Source organism: Octopus bimaculoides, chromosome 1, assembly GCF_046866305.1.
Source record: "Octopus bimaculoides isolate indiv1 chromosome 1, ASM4686630v1, whole genome shotgun sequence".
Taxonomy (NCBI): domain Eukaryota; kingdom Metazoa; phylum Mollusca; class Cephalopoda; order Octopoda; family Octopodidae; genus Octopus; species Octopus bimaculoides.
The window spans coordinates 185,215,727-185,233,957 of record NC_142928.1 but is presented as its reverse complement, the minus strand read 5'-3'; the positions used below and the strand labels follow the sequence as shown (position 1 = coordinate 185,233,957).

The following is an 18,231-nucleotide window of genomic DNA, read 5'->3' as shown; positions in this document are numbered from 1 at the left end:
GAGAGTATTTTCAGTTTGGTAGTATTAAGTGACCATAAACTTTTGCCATAAGATGTAAATTTAAAGCTCTTTACTTTATCTTCAGCTGCTATCACATCCGACAATGACAGGGAATTCATTCAAAAGATGTCTGTTTTACTGAAACCGATCATCCAGAATATGTTTGTTGGTAAGCATGAAATTTAGAGTAAGAGACAAAAAAATACTGCCACATAATAAAACCTGTAGATACATGTAATTGGTATGGAGTGCCATCACTGTTAATGTGAAATAGGAGGCGCAATGGCCCAGTGGTTAGGGCAGCGGACTCACAGTCATAGGATCGCGGTTTCGATTCCCAGACCGGGCGTTGTGAGTGTTTATTGAGCGAAAACACCTAAAACTCCACAAGGCTCCGGCAGGGGATGGTGGCGAACCCTGCTGTACTCTTTCACCACGACTTTCTCTCACTCTTACTTCCTGTTTCTGTTGTGCCTGTAATTCAAAGGGTCAGCCTTGTAACACTGTGTCACGCTGAATATCCCCGAGAACTACGTTAAGGGTACACGTGTCTGTGGAGTGCTCAGCCACTTGCACTTTAATTTCACGAGCAGGCTGTTCCGTTGATCGGATCAACTGGAACTCTCGACGTCGTAAGCAACAGAGTGCCAATAACAACACAATGTGAAATAGAAGAGGAAGAAGAAGAGGAGGAGGAGAATGCATCATCATCATCATCATCATTGACACCACCACCATCAAGACTGCAGTTTCCACCACCAATGTTGTCACATGGTTCTGGGTTGGATACCACTACACAATAGCTTGGGCAAGTTTCTTCTGTAGCTTTGGTTTGATTAATACCTTGTGAGTGAAATTTGTTACAGATGGGCTTCCATATATTTGGCTACTTAAATAGCTATACTAAATTTTATGGTGGCAATAACAGAGGAAATCAAGAAGGATGCCCCTGGGAGCTCGTCTATGCTGATGACCTTGCTCTAATTGCTGAGTCACTATCAGAACTAGAGGAAAAGTTTCAGGTGTGGAAGTAAGGATTAGAATCGAAGGGCCTTAGAGTCAACCTAGCTAAAACCAAAGTCTTAATAAGTAGGAAGGCAGACAAACCACAAAGCCCTTCAGGTAGATGGTCCTGCTTGATCTGTAGAAAAGGTGTAGGTAGAAACTCCATAAGATGTAACCAGTGTAAGCTATGGACACATAAGAGGTGCAGCAATATCAAAAGGAGGCTAACTGGGAAGATAGCTTTTGTATGTGGCAAATGCTCAGAAGCAATAAACACTGAAAACGTTCAGAGAACAGCTTCTGTCACATTCCAGAGAGAAAAACTAGAAGTAGTTGATAGCTTCCGTTACCTAGGGAACCAAGTTAGTAGCAGGGGTGGATGCTCTGAAAGTGTAGATGCTAGAATAAGAATAGCCTGGGCAAAGTTTAGAGAGCTCCTACCTCTGCTGGTGACAAAGGGCCTCTCGCTCAGAGTAAAAGGCAGACTGTATGACGCATGTGTACGAACAGCTATGCTACATGGAAGTGAAACATGGGCCAGGACTGCTGAGGACATGTGTAAGCTTGCAAGGAATGAAGCAAGTATGCTCCACTAGATGTGTAATGTCAGTGTGCATACACAACAGAGTGTAAGTGCCTTGGGAGAAAAGTTGGACATAAGAAACATCAGATGTGGTGTGCAAGAGAGAGAACTGTGCTGGTATGGTCATGTGTTTCGAATGAATGAAGACAGCTGTGTGAAGAAGTGTCACACCCTAACAGTTGAGGGATGAGGTGGTGAAGCACGACCTTCAAACATTGGGCCTTACCAAGGCAATGACTAGTGACTGAGACTTTTGGAGACCCGGCAAGCCAAGTGAGACCAAAGCCCATGGCCTATGCCAGTGGGTGTAACCAGCCCACTTATGAATGCCCCTCATTCATTGGACAATAAACCTTGCTTGTGAAGACCTTTTGAGGCAAGTGAAATCAAAATCAAAATCGCTGACGTGGCCGATGAGAGTACTGCCTGATTGGCACTCGTGCCAGTGGAACGTTAAAAGTGCATTCAAGCATGATCGTTGCCAGGGCCACGGATTGGCTCCCATGCCGATGACACGTGAAAAGCACTATTCGAGTGTGATCGTTGCCAGCATCGCTTACCGACACGTGAAAAACAACATTCAAGCGTGGTCATTGCCAGTGCCGCCAGATTGACTCCCGTACAGATAGCATGTAAAAATACCTTTTGAGCATGATTGTTACCAGAACCGCCTGACTGGCCCTCGTGCCGGTGGCATGTAAAAGCACCCACTACACTCTTAGAGTGGTTGGCGTTAGGAAGAGCATCCAGGTGTGGAAACTCTGCCAGATCAGATTGGAGCCTGGTGGTGGTGGTGGTGGTGGTGGTGGTGATGGTGGTGGCAATGATGACGATGGTAGTAGTGGCTGGTAATGTTACTGCTGCTGATGATGATAATGATGATGATCATCATCATAATCATCATTACAACAATGACAACATTGGTGGTGGAAACTGCAGTCATGATGGTGGTTGTGTCAATGATGATGATGATGATGATGATGATGACGATACATTCTTCTCCCCTCTTCTTCTTCCTCTTCTTTTATTTCCCATTAACAGTGATGACACTCCATACCAATTACTGAGGTCATTTTATAACTTGTTTCTAAGTATATTTACAAATTAGAATTTCAACAATTTCACTCATTTTTCTTTTCTTTTTTTTTATGCTTCTGTTTGTTTCTTTGTTGTTGTTTTTTTATATAAATTAATGAAAGGTGGTCATGGAGTGCCCATGACCTTTACCTGCTCTCCCAGGCTGGTGAGAATTATGTTCTCCTCAATGTTTAAGCTATATGTCTACCTGTAGGTCAATGTCTGTAGAAAAAGTGGAGGGAGCACTGAATGAAAAGGGAAATCCAGAGTGTTGCATTTCTGGTGAAAGGAAGGATGGGAGAAATGTGCTTAGTCACCCTTAACATGTCTCTCTGAGAGATTGATGGAAGGGAGGGAGACTGATGAATCTGGTGGACTTATATCTAGGTGAACATTGTAGAGTTAAGATTGGCTCATGTATGCAATTAAATCCCTAAGATCCAGTTTCAAATCACAGTTCTTCCTCATTTTTTTTTACTCTTCTCACTAAATTCTCAACGAACATCAATCAGTAAGAAAAAATATTTTTGATTTTACGTGTACATATTACATCTTGACATCTTATCGTCAATACCCTCATCGTCAATGTTGTTGTTGTTGTCGTCGTCATCATCATCATCACCATCATCATCACTATTGTTATCACCACCACCACAATAATTGTCATCATCATCATACATCCACTTTCCATGTTGGATGGATAGTCACAAGTTGGGTCTTATTTAGAAAATGCTGCTTTCCAGTTCTAATTTAGAAAATGCTGACCTTGTCAAGGACCACGTTTCACTCGTACCCTTCATTTTGACATGGCTTCTATGACTAGATGCTCTCCCTATCACCAATCCCTTTACAGAATGTAGTGGGTGCATTTTAACAAGAGACCAACACTAAAGAAGCTGTCTCATCCCAAGCATGTCTAAAGAGTCCTTTCTCTTTTTCATTGTCCTCCTTTGGTCCCCAAAGACATTAGTATTAAAACACAGTTTCTGACTTGTAAAAGGTGTAATAATTACAAGGTTTTAACTAAAAATTAGTAATGAAAAATTAGATTCTCAGAGTATTTCATATTATATGGAAGGTGAGGTACAGATCTTTTTCTGTATTTGACATCTAATGATGAGGATTTAATAACACGAATAATCATAGAAAAATTATATGGTTTAATCCATCTTCCAGTATGAATGCAGTTACTAATAAGGCTATATATGCAGATGGCTTATGCATCAGATGTAAGCCAATAAAACAATTTTCATCACTACAATTTACCTTCTTACAGCTAGGTGGACCTGTGGTGTGGCTAGAGTGTGTGCCTGTTAGGGCAGCCCTTGGGTTTTCTGCCCCATTCCCTGAGCCCCTACAGTCTGACCCCAAAATTCTGTCCCCAATTATGGTACTGAAGTGAACCGAGTCATTGACACAGTCCTGTGTTATCTACTGAATGATTAAAGTGTAAAGTGTTTTTGGCCAAGGATAACGTGTGAAGCAGATAACAGGATATGGACTGTATTTTCAAAGCCCTTATCTAGTCATTTCATAGCTTATCAATTAAATCATTCCTTCATTCACTCTTCTCCACACTCCCCCCTCTTTCTCTATCTTTCTATCTATTTCTTTATATATCTCTCTGTCTCTCTCTATCTCTCCCATACATGAAATTCTATATTCTGTTCAACCACATCATTACATGAAAAGAACTTTTTATGCTACTCTGCAGTTTCTCAATGGAGGTACTAATCACAACATACAGTTTGTCTTGGACATTGACATTCAGACCTAACAGAGCCCACCCTTCACTTGGTTTGACCACAGAAAATTCCTCCCAGAAAGAAAGAACGAAAGAAAGTGAGAGAGGGGGGAAGGAGATAGAAGGATAGCGAGAAAGAACAACCCCCAAGACCAAGTCTTTATTTACCAATATTGAAAGAATGAAAAGTAAAATTGGTGCAATTTGATCTTTGAGAGCAGAGACCCAGAACAAATACCACAGGGCATTTTATCCAATGCTCTAATAGCTCTGCTAATTTGCCACTGTATACAATTATATTTCATACAATATTTTCAATTATATCTGATACAACTTTATTAGCTATTTCTGTAAATTTATTGTCTTTCTTTTATTCATTTAATTATTATTATTATTATTATTATTTCCTCAATATTTTGATAATCTCATTAGTTTACTTTAATCTGGAAACTCTTCTGTATGTCTGGGATCAGTATATCATCACAGCCGACAACACAAGCTTCCAAAACTCTTGGCTGATTGCTGTGACTGCTATTTCATTGAATTGTCTCAAAGACTCTCTGAGAAATACCACATCAGTAAGTAAATACAACTTTGACATTACACGTGTATGATATTAAATTTTGACACCTCATCTCAATATTACATCTTGACATTACTTCTTGACATCATTTATTGCTGTTATATCTTGACATTACATTTGTAACATTACATCTTGGCATCATATCTTAACAACACATATTGTGATTACATCTTGACATTACCACATTTTAACATCTCACTTTGGCATTACCTCTTTGACATTGCTTCTTTGACATTGCCTCTTTAGCATTATTTCTTTGACATTACCTCTTTGGCATTACCTCTTTCACATTACATCTTTCACATTACACCTTTGACATTACTTCTTTCACAGTACTTCTTTGACATTACCTCTTTCACATTGCATCTTTGACATTAACTCTTTGACATTACTCCTTTGACATTACATCTTTGACATTACCTCCTTCATATTCTCTTTCACATGACCTCTTTCACATTGCATCTTTGGCAATACCTCCTTGGCATTACCTCTTTGGTATTACCTCTTTGACATTACCTCTTTCACATTACACCTTTGACATTACCTCTTTCACATTACACCTTTGACATTACCTCTTTCACATTACACCTTTGACATTACCTCTTTCACATTACACCTTTGACATTACCTCTTTCACAGTACCTCTTTAGCATTATCTCTTTGGCATTACCTCTTTGACATTACAACTTTGACATTACCTCTTTCAAATTCTCTTTCACATTGCATCTTTGGCATTACCTCTTTGACATATCATATTTGACATATTTTGTTTTCGTATTACATATTGATCATATTGATATTATATTGATATCACACCTTAGCATTACATTCTGTATGTTGAGGAAATGGTCGAAAGTATTTTACATTTTCCAATCATATGTTACTTACAAAACTGTAGACCTTCAGTACATATATATATATATATATATATATATATATATATATATATATTCATGAAGGTGCACGGCCTAGTGGTTAGGGTGTTGCCCTCACAATTGCTAGATCATGGGTTTGATTCCAAGGAAGCCAAGTGTGACATTGTGTACTTGTGCAAGGCACTTCATTTCACCTTGTGCTATGATCATTTCAACATCTGACATGTAGTACACTTGAGCACCTGTTCAGGCAATGTCGATTCGATGGAGGGAGTGGACAAATATGTAGCACATACATTTGATCACTATAAACAAATGATTAGTGCATGTCATTCAGCAAAAACTGAACCCACATGTCAGCTTCGACAGGAAATTCCATCATATAATATATATTGGGTTGTCCTGAAAGTTTGTGCCGATTTTCCAAAAGGTTCTTCTCACTCAACTCATGTGGTACCCAAGTATCGTAGCGATTTGTGTACCCAAGCTTTACCAGGTGCTCATGAACAATGGATTTTGATAGGTTGAGGCTTTCTGCCAATTCTTGGGTTGTGCAATATGGGTTATTCTCAATTAATGACTTTATTTGGTTATCATCTGTAGTGGATGGTCTGCCTGATCGCTCTTTATCAATGAGGCTACAATCTCCAGCTCGGAACTTTGCAAACCACTTCCGTACAGTTCTTTCAGATAAAGAAACATCATTGTAAACTGTGCATATTTCTTTGGTTGCTTGTGAAGCATTTTTCCCTTTACGGAAAAAGAAAAGCATCAAGTGCCGAAAATGAACTTTCCTATCTTCCATTTTAAAGGGTTACAGAATCAACACAGGTTATAGGAACATAAACCTTCTTCCTCGAAAAGATAGCTTAAACTGTGCTCTAAATGGAGATGTAGTCAAATCCTATTTTATGGACTCAACCATGTTCTAAAATAAGTCGAAAGGTAAGCTACTATAAATCGGCACAAACTTTCCGGACAACCCAATATATATATATATATATATATATATATATATATATATATATATATATATATATATATATATATATATATATATATATACATACATATGTACATACATACACACACTCACATACACACACTCACATACACACACACACACATATATATGTAGAGAGAGTATTTAAAGTTGTATAACCATGATCATGTATGAAAGCAATATTTTGAATTAATTATTCTCAATTTGCTAGGCTGACATTAATTTAATATTACTTGAAAACTGGCCCATGATCACAGTTTTGGATCTACAATTTGAGGTAAGATTTACATGTTTACCTAAAAATGATTTTGAAATCTATTTTATCAAATTAATATTACATTTTATTTTGCCTTAAGTATTTTATTAAAAGAATGCAGACAGATTCATACATTGATGTAATTGAATAATTAAGAGAATATATTAAAATGGTTTGAGTATTGCACCATTGTCATATTAACAGTAGAGTCTAGTTAAGGCTATTGCATAGAATTAAATTAGGACATGAGGTCAGGTGTGGAGCTGGATTCTGAGACAGATGTCAACTTCAGAATCAGGTGTGCTGTAGCAGTGTTCAGAGGAGCAAACAAGATGTGAGCCAGCATTTTGATTAGTAATCTCATGAAGATCCTACTGTACCAGAGCTTTGTTCTGCCAACAGCAGTCAATGCAGGAAAAATTTGGAAAATGACTACTAAGTTCTGTCCAAGGTTGAATGCATTTCACCAATGGTGTCTACACAGAATACTCGAGACTCAAGATCAATTACAGAAACAGAATCACAAACTCTGCAGTCCTGGAAGAGCCAGTCTGTGCAGTTTACAGGAGATTGTGAAGGAAAGAAGTTATGAGACTTGCAAGCCATGTTTTCCTGCTGTCAAAAGAATGAATACTCAAGTGAGCTATACATTAGGTGCCATTAGAGATATGAAGAAAGAGAGGGAGACACAAGAAGGGGCATGGCATGCCACATTCAAAGAATATTTGAAGTAACTTAGCATCACCTGGGGTGCTAAGTTACTTAGAAATGATTGGAGATGCTGCCCTATGTAGTGGCCAACTGTACAGGAGTAAACTAAGATATACATATATACATGTGGAGGTGCAATAGCCCAGTGGTTAGGGCAGCGGACTCGCGGTCATAGGATCGCGGTTTCGATTCCCAGACCGGGCGTTGTGAGTGTTTATTAAGCAAAAACACTTAAAGCTCCACGAGGCTCCGGCAGGGGTTGGTGGCGAACCCTGCTGTACTCTTTCACCACAACTTTCTCTCACTCTTTCTTCGTGTTTCTGTTGTGCCTGTAATTCAAAGGGTCAGCCTTGTCACACTGTGTCACACTGAATATCCCGGAGAACTACGCTAAGGGTACACGTGTCTGTGGAGTGCTCAACCACTTGCACGTTAATTTCACGAGCAGGCTGTTCCGTTGATTGGATCAACTGGAACCCTCGACGTCGTAAGCGACGGAGTGCCAACAACAACATATATACATACATAAATACATACATGCATACATATGTACATACATACATACTTACATGAATACATACATACATTCATACAAGCTTACATGCATACATACATACATATATACATATGTACATGCTTACATACATGTATGCATACATGCAAGCTTACATACATACATACATGCGTACATATGTACATCCATACATGCTTACATGAATACATACATATACATGCATACAAGCTTACATGCATATGTACATGCATACATACAAGCTTACATGCATATGTACATGCATACATACATACATACAAGCTTACATACATACATACATAATGCATACATATCTACATACATACATGCTTACATGAATACATACATACACATGCATACAAGCTTACATGCATACATACATCCATGCATGCATACATACATATATACATGTTTACATGCATGCATACATACATACATACATACATACATGCATACATACATCCATACAAGCTTACATACATACATACATACATACATACATACATACATGCATACATACATCCATACAAGCTTACATACATACATACATACAAGCTTACATACATACATACAAGCTTACATACATACATACATAATGCATACATATCTACATACATACATGCTTACATGAATACATACATACACATGCATACAAGCTTACATGCATACATACATCCATGCATGCATACATACATATATACATGTTTACATGCATGCATATATACATGCTTACATGCATGCATACATACATACATACAAGCTTACATACATACATACATACATACAAGCTTACATACATACATACATACAAGCTTACATACATACATACAAGCTTACATACATGTATACATGCTTACAAGCTCACATGCATACATGCCTGCCTACGAAGATCACTCAGAGGTTGAATACATTCTACCATTGATGGAATACTCAACATAACTTACAGAAGTAGAATCACAAACTCTGAAGTCTTGAGAAGATCCAATTCGCACAGTCTGCAGGAGATTGTGATGGAAAGAAGGGTGAGACTTGCAGGCCATGTTTTCCCACTGCCAGAAGAATGGATACCAAAGACATCCATAGAATGGGTACCACCAGAATGATGACGAAAGAGAGGAAGATGCAAGAAGCCATAGAGTGCCACATTCAAAGACTATCTGAAGCAACTTAGCATCACTTGGAAGGATGCTGATGACTATGCTAACAAACCGAAATGTGTGGTGATGTTTTGCAGCCCAATGTACTAACCAACTGTCTGGGATGAACTAAGATTAAGGCCCAGTGTATACAGCTGGTATCTAGTGTACAGAATCGAGTACTAAATGGTATAGACTGCTTGAGAAAAAGAAACCAATACATGACTTAATAATCCTTTCTACTATAGGCACAAGGCCTGAAATTTTGTGGGAGGGGGCTAGTCGATTACATCGACCCCAGTGTTTCACTGGTACTTATTTTATTGGCCCCAAAAGGATGAAAGGTGGAATTTGAACTCGGTGGAATTTGAACTCAAAATATAGCAACAGGCGAAATACTGCTAAGCATTTCGTCCAGTGCGCTAACGATTCTGCCAGCTCGCCGCCTTAATACATGATTTAATTAATAGTGATATTGGTTTCAAATTTTGGCACAGGGCCAGCAATCTCAGGGGAGGATGTAAGTCAATTACATTGACCCCTGTGCTCGAATGGTACTTATTTTATCGACCATGAAAGAAAGAAAGGCAAAGTCAACCTCGGCAGAATTTGAACTCTGAATGTAAAGACAGACGAAATGCCGCTAAGCATTTTGCCTGAAACAATAATGATTCTATATTGGTTATGTTGGAATATTGCATTAGAACACTTGGTTTTTTTTGGTGTGGGGGTAGTCTTCAGGATTACAGAGGAATACAGCAATAGCATTTGAGAAATGGTCATCCTTATCATTCATAACAATTTTGATTCAGTTGCTATTTCAAGCATGGCAAGCAACCACGCAGAAGCTCCTTTCACTAGCTAATGGTACTTTGCTGCTGCTGCTGCTGCTAGCAGAGGTAACAGTGGTGGTAGTGGTGGCTGTGGTAAGAAACCAGATTCTGCAACTTCTCTTGCTTGTTGTCGGACATACTGTTTACCATTCTCTAATATCAACAGAATGAAACTTAATTGTTTCAGTTTATTGTATAAACTTCCAAGTTCTACCATTACAGCTAACTCTCTCTCTCTCTCCCCTTCTACTCACCCTCTCTCTCTCTCTCTCCCCTTCTACTCACCCTCTCTCTCTCTCTCTCCCCTTCTACTCACCCTCTCTCTCTCTCTCTCTCTCTCTCTCTCTCTCTCCCCTTCTACTCACCCTCTCTCTCTCTCTCTCTCTCTCTCCCCTTCTACTCACCCTCTCTCTCTCTCTCTCTTTCCCCTTCTACTCACCCTCACCCTCTCTCTCTCTTTCCCCTTCTACTCACCCTCACCCTCTCTCTCTCTCTCCCCTTCTACTCACCCTCTCTCTCTCTCTCTGTTCTTCCTCTCCTCTCTTTATCTTCTCTTCTCTCTATTGCCCCCCCCCTCTATCTTCTTCCCAGCTCCCTATCAATCCATCTCTTTCTCCTCTCTCTTCCCTCCTTCTCCCCTCACTCTCCCCAACTCACTCTCCGCTTTCTCTCCTCTCCCTCTCTGTCCCACTCTCTCTCCCCTCCCTCTCCTTCTTACCCTCTCCTTCCTCGTTTCTCTCATTATCTCTCTCTACCCCTTTCCTTCTCCTTCCCTCATCTCTCTGTCTCTCTCTCTCTCTCATTTACTCTCTCTCTCCTGCCCAATCTCTCCCCCACCACACACACACTACTCTGACATCATCTCACAATGTAGGTCATTTCTGTTGACACTACTCAATAAAGGTGACACACACACACACACACACACACTACAGATGAGTCAGGTCAGCCAGTCTGTTATTTATCATTGTGATGGCCACAAAACATTTTCTCCCCTACACAAACATTTTACAATGTTTCAGTAGCTAAACCTGGATTACTTTCCCTAATTCAACATTTCGCCATATATAGTCAAATCCTCCCCATCCTTATTTGAACTGCTTGTAGAACATATACTATCAGGAGTGTAGGGAATTTGGTGTAAGCATTCCATTCCAACGCTGAAAAACTACATTATATAATAAGATATAATGTTTATGAGGGAGCCTTTATGTGGTTGTTCAGGTTGCTAAAGATAGCAGCCAAATACCCTCAAATCCTCTGCTGTTTAACCCTTTAGCATTTAAACTGGCCATATCCAGCCAAAATATTCTACCTGTTTTATCTTTAAACGAACCAGATCTGACCTCTTGTACACACCCTATAATGTCATTTTAAGAATAAAGATTCATATCATTGAAATCTCCAAGGCTAGGAGATAGTGCATGATCAATTTAAGACAATGTGAATAAATAAGCTTTGCTAGAAAGAAAAAGATAGGACATGGGTAATGTAATCCAAGGTAAGTCTAAAAAAGGTTGGATTGTCATGGATGGAGTGTTTTTGACCATATGTCTGCTTGTTCGATGAGAGTTTGGAACTAAAGCAACTTTATATATATTGTTCGAGATTGTAAAACAAGAACAAAAGACAGAAACAGGTGAAGGAACAAACAAGGCATATTGGTTTTTGACGCTCAAGAGAAGCGGAAGGTTCTTCAACATTTCGAACCTATGCTCTTCTGCAGAAAGGAATGGGGAGGGAAAGCAGAGGGAGAAAGGAGGGAAAAAAAAGGAGAGAGAATAAAAATGTTGTCTGGATCAACAGTTGCACATGATGAATTGACTGGAAGGAAGTGTTTGGAGATCTTGGTGGCAAAGGAGACAGCAGTAATCTGGCTGTAAGTGTATGTGTGTGTCTGTATGTGTACATATGTGTTATCTGTAAGTGTGTATGTGTGTGTGTACAAAGTTGGCAAGCTGCCAGAAATGTTAGGCAGTGAGCTGGCAGAACCGTTAACACGCCGGGTGAAATGCTTGGTGGTATTTCGTCTAATATTACGTTCTGAGTTCAAATTCCGCCGAGGTCAACTTTACCTTTCATCCTTTCAGGGTCGATAAAGTAAGTACCAGTTACACACTGGGGTCGATGTAATTGACTTAATCCGTTTGTCTGTCCTTGTTTGTCCCCTCTGTGTTTAGCCCCTTGTGGGCAGTAAAGAAATAAGAAACGTTAGCATGCACACACTTACTGCAGCAGTCCTTCAGTTTTTCTAAGCACTGTAAAAGAACTTGGAAGGCCTTTTGCAATACCCTTAAAGCCAAGAACTTTTCGGCACCCCATCATATTTATATATATATATATATATATACAAGGGGGTATGGAAAGTTCCTGGCTTTGAGTAAAAGGAAATAAAGGAGAATCAGTTAGTTATAATTTTATTCAACATATTCCCCGTCTCAGATTCACACACTTATTGCAGTGGTCCTTCAGTTTTTCTAAGCTCTATAAAAGAACTCGGAAGGTTGGGCCTCCAACCAGGCCTTTTGCAATACCCTTAAAGCCAGGAACTTTTCAGCATCCCATCATAAGTACAGAAGTAATGAATAAAGGGTAAAAACCCCCTTCGGTCATGAATGACCATGGGATTGCAGCTAGAAAGTTCCCCTCTGGGGCACAAGTTCAGGTAAGATTGTTAACGGAAAAACGGCAGTCACCCAAAGGCCAACACAGCTTGGCACCAATGATGTTGCAACTCATTTCTACAGCAATGTGAAATAAAGTGCCTTGCTCAAGAACACATCACATAGCCCAGTACGGGAATTGAACTCACTACCTCATGATTGTGAGCCCAATGCCCTAACCACTGAGCCATGTGCCATAACAATAAATAAATAAAATAGCATTTCGTTTTTGTATTTGGTTTGCAAGATTCTTTATGTGAATTCGTGTGTTGAAACATATATTATTGTGTCTGGGGAGAGTCATTTTCTTTTAGTGCCTTATTGATTTAACATACCGATTTCCACTCATTTACTTATTTATTTTTGATAAAATTTCCATTGCAACTTGCAACTTTTTCAATAGTCGTTGACTCTGTCTGTTATTGGAGTTGTTTTTTTTTTTTGTACACGTAATAAATAGATAAAAGTATTTTTTATAGCCACTTTATTTCTTTTTATTGCTTGTATAATTATTTCTGCTTCGTTTGAGCAGAATGAATATTAACTTGAACTAAGATAACCTCACCAATCAATGCCAGTGATCAATGCTTGTCTATTGAGCAAAAGTTGCCCCCACTCAGCAGCCACACAGAAGTCACTAAAACATCTTGCACTTGTTACATTACCTGGGAATCTCTACAGTGCTTTCCTGAAAGCATGTGGTTTAGTGGTTAGGATATTCAGTTTATGATCATAAGATCATGAGTTCAATTCCTGGTGGTACATTGAATCCTTAAGCAAGACACTTTATTTCACATTGCACCAGTCCACTCAGCTGGCAAAAATGAGTTGTGCCTATATTTCAAAGGGCCAGCCTTTATCACATTTTGTATCACCCTGTATTTCTCTGAGAAATATGTTAGGGGTATGCGTATCTGTGGAGTGCTTGGCCACTCATACATCAATTTCATGAGCAGGCTTTTCCATTCATCAGATCAACAGGAACCCTTGTCATTATAAATGGCAGAGTACCAACGTTATCACGTGACCTACATTGGCTAATCAGGACTAAATTCACATATAATTCATTAATAACCGATCAAATTTAGAGCCTGTGGTTGCCTCCCCAGAAATTCCAATGCAATTTCACAAAACCAAAACATGTTTGTTGCTTGTGTGACTTGGCCTTGAAGACCATGTCTTCTCTCATAGGAAAAAGTCTTTATTTTCCTATTTCTTTATTGCCCACAAGGAGCTAAACATAGAGGGGTCAAACAAAGGGATTAAGTCGATTACATCGACCCCAGTGCGTAACTGGTGCTTAATTTATCGACCCAGAAAGGATGAAAGGCAAAGTCGACCTCGACGGAATTTGAACTCAGAACGTAACGGCAGACGAAATACCACTAAGCATTTCACCCGGCGTGCTAACGTTTCTGCCAGCTCACCGCCCTAGTCTTTATTTTCTGCATGTTCTTTATTTTCCTAAGATTTCCATTGACTAGTATTATTGGTATCCTGCAACAGACTGGCATCCTGTTCAAGAGTAACGTTATGATAACATCCACTTATATGCTATGAAAACCAGGTAACCAGCCTTATAAGTCCAAGAGCACAAGGAAAACTTTTTAAAAGTTCTGTTGGAGTTCTCCCTCTCTTGGTTGTTACTTATAAATTTTAAATGCCGTAATGGGAGATTTTGTCTCCCAGTTGCATGGATAATCTCTGTCAATCAAAGTTTTTGACTCCCTGCATGTCATAAGGTGTGATTTCATCTGACATGTGTATTTAATATGTAGAATGTTTGCATTAAGGATTTGCCCTCAACCCTATTGCTAGATATAGCAGTTAAATACTTTGTCAGATCAGCTACATCTGTATTATATGTCAGTGCAGTTCAGTTTGGTGTAGAGGTGGCAGAAGAAGAATGTGGTAGATGGAGGTGGGCGGGGGGGGGCAGAATAAGAGATAGCAGGAGGAGGAGGAGGGATGTTAAGGCTGTCTGAAGAGGAGAGGAAGGAGGTGAAGAAGAAAAAGATGTAAGATATGGAAGAAGAGAAAAGAAGAGGAAGAATGTTAAGGTGGTGGAAGGAGGAGGAAGAAATGAAAGATATAGAAGAGCAAGAAGAGAAGAGGAGGAGGAATGATGTTATGGTTCTCTGAAGAGGAGAGGAAGGAGGTGAAGAAGAAAAAGATGTAAGATATGGAAGAAGAGAAAAGAAGAGGAAGAATGTTAAGGTGGTGGAAGGAGGAGGAAGAAATGAAAGATATAGAAGAGGAAGAAGAGAAGAGGAGGAAGAATGTTAAGGTGGTGGAAGGAGGAGGAAGAAACGAAAGATATAGAAGAAGAACGAGAAGAGGAGGAGGAAGGATGTTAAGGTTGTCTGAGGAAGGGAAAGAGGAGGAGAAGAAGAAAAGGAAGATATTGAAGAAGAGAAAGGAGGAGGAAGAATGTTAGGGTGGTGAAAGAGGAGGAATAAGAGATAGCAGGAGGAGGAGGAGGGATGTTAAGCTGGGGGAGAAGGAGGAAATAATTGAAGATATAGATGAAGGAGGAGGAGGAGTGAAACAGCTAAATAAATAACCTCTTATGAAAGATTACAGCCAGTTTCAAAACTGAAACCAGAGACTAAATATTTGAAAGATTACATGTTTAGGCATGAAATAACAGCTGAACATAAAATGAATGATTAGCTGAGCCTGTCACAGAGACTTCCATCACTAATTACCAGGGGTAGAGTAAACAAATAAATCTCTTTCCTATCAGGTGTTGTTAGAATTCAATAAATTTCCTTCATTTTATTTATTTATTTATTATTTTATTTATTGTTTTTTTTGTAATTTATGAATTAAATAGGTGCATGCATAGCAGCTTTGTTAAGAAGCTCGCTTTGATTTGTAACCTTGTGTTTTGGGGTTCAATCCCATTGTGCAGCACTGTGAGCAAGTGTCTTCTATCATCACCACAGAATGGTTTTGCAATACTAATTTCATAGACGGAAACACTGCAGAAGTCAGCTGTTTATAAAGATACCGTAGTCCCTTACCTTATCGTGGTTCACCTATTGCGGTTTATTATTTAAGCTTACGTCAATTCCTCCATGGTGTTGTTTTGCATTTATGATAAAATAAATATATACAAATTATAAAAATAATAAAAAAACATACAGTACATTAATGTTTCTACTTCACAAATTTTCACCTATCACAGGTGATTTTGGAATGTAACACCTGTGATAGCGGAGGGATTACTGTATATATATGCTGGTGTTGCGTAACTAGCACCTGTGCCAGTGGCACGTAAAAAGCACCTTTTGAGCATTGGGCCTCATGGAGGCAATGGCAAATGACTGAGACCTTCGGCAATATGCCATGCTTGAGTAGAAGACCCTTCGAGCCAAATAAAATCATAGTTGTGGCAGATACTGGTGTCACACAACTGGTACCCATTACCCTCTCGGAGTGGTTGGTGATAGGAAGGGCATCCAGCTGTAGAAACCATGCCAGATCAGACTGGAGTCTGGTGCAGCCTTCCAGCGTGCCAGTCTGGTCAAACCATCCAACCCATGCCAGCATGGACAACAGACGTTAAATGATGATAATGATGATGTTGTATATGTACACACATATACATACATACATATTCATGCACATAAATGTCCTTCATTCATTTTCACGCTCATATTTCCATATATACATACATTTCACACACACACATGCATGCACACACACACACATGCATGCACACACACACATACATGCACACACACACACATGTAGATACTCACACATACATGCATACATACTATATGTGTATGTATGCAGAAAAAGAAGAAAAATATAAGAAAAATAAAAAAAAGAAGAAAATGCGAAAATAAAATATATTTATTAAGCTTAAAACAGGAAGAAATGGATGGATCTCAAAGTGGCTTTGATGTTTCGAGTTTAAAATGTTCTTCAGGAAGCTAGACAGAAGGAAAAATGTAGAAAAGTGGGGGTGTGAATAAAGAAAAAATGTGTTTTAGTCCGTTTCAAATCGTGTTGAAAATGGCTGAAAGTTAGAATAACCAGAAGTGACAGAGAAGGAAAGAAGTTTCATACAAATGAAAGCAACAAGAGAAGTGATTTCTTTTATTTCCTAATAAATAGGATACATAGAGGGGACGAACTAGGACAGACAAAAAGGAACATATAGATTGTTGAGCTTTTTTACAGATGATTTAACGAATGATTTTTACACGAGAATAATATATTATAATATGATGATGTTATTGTTTTAAAAATTTGGTTACTTTTAGGTTGGGGATGTCCTTCTAACCCGCCAGTTGATTTTTTGCTTTTCCAGACTATATGCTTGATCATATATGTGCATATATATATGTGTGTGTGTGTGTGTGTGTGTATGTAGTAGTAGTAGTAGTAGTCTTGTGAACTGCTTAGTGATGTTATTATGCTGGTGGCTGGCATCAGGAAAGGCATTAAGGCATAGAAACCATGTCAAAGCAGACATTGGGGCACAATACTGTCCTTGGACCCATCTGATCCTGTCAAACCTTTCAACCCATGTCTGTATGGGACGTGGACTTTAAATAATGATAATGATATATTTATGTGTATGTGTGTGTCCCTGTGTTTGTGATTGTCTTCCACAACCACTTCACACCCGTTGTTGGTTTGTTTATGTTCCCATGCCTTAGCGGTTCAACAAAAGAGATCTATAAAATAAGTACCAGACTGAAAGATAATTACCGAGGTTGATTTCTTTGACTAAACCCTTCAAGGCAGTGCTACAGCATGGCCACAGTCTAATGACCGAAACAAGTAAAAGACAAAAGATAAACAACAAGAATCACAATTTTTCTCTATTATCATAACCATGGCAACACTTTCTACCATTTTTATTTTTGGATTGTTCTTGTTTCAGGTAAAGAATAAATTCAATGAAGAATTTGAAAGTCTTTTAGATGTCAGTCAGCAGAGAAAAATGACCTTCCTTGACCCATCTCTCAGTAAGTTTCTTATTTCTATAGACGCTCTATTAAATGCAAGAAGTGAAGGCCTTCATTCATTGAATGCCATGTCAAAGATCTCTTGAGGTTTTGAACTTTCTCAGGGTTTTCTTGTTAAAACATGTTAAAATATGGTCAATCACACTGAGCATCACTTTGGGAAACTGTCTTCCACTATAGCCCTGGGCCACCAATGCCTAGGGAGTGAATTTGGTTGACAGAGATTGTAATGAAATCCATTG

The 18,231-nt window shown here is 38.9% G+C and overlaps 1 protein-coding gene across 2 annotated transcripts in view; it reads left to right on the top strand.

Moving 5' to 3' along the window:
* The window catches only part of LOC106881161 (uncharacterized), a 47,181-nt gene that overhangs the window by 14,840 nt on the left and 14,110 nt on the right, over positions 1-18,231 (top strand). For both annotated transcript variants that reach the window (XM_052973156.2, XM_014931450.3), the window contains exons 8-11: positions 86-169; positions 4,842-4,987; positions 7,082-7,147; positions 17,905-17,989. In XM_052973156.2, the coding sequence (XP_052829116.1) occupies positions 86-169; positions 4,842-4,987; positions 7,082-7,147; positions 17,905-17,989 (381 nt within the window). The remainder of the gene's footprint in view (positions 1-85; positions 170-4,841; positions 4,988-7,081; positions 7,148-17,904; positions 17,990-18,231) is intronic.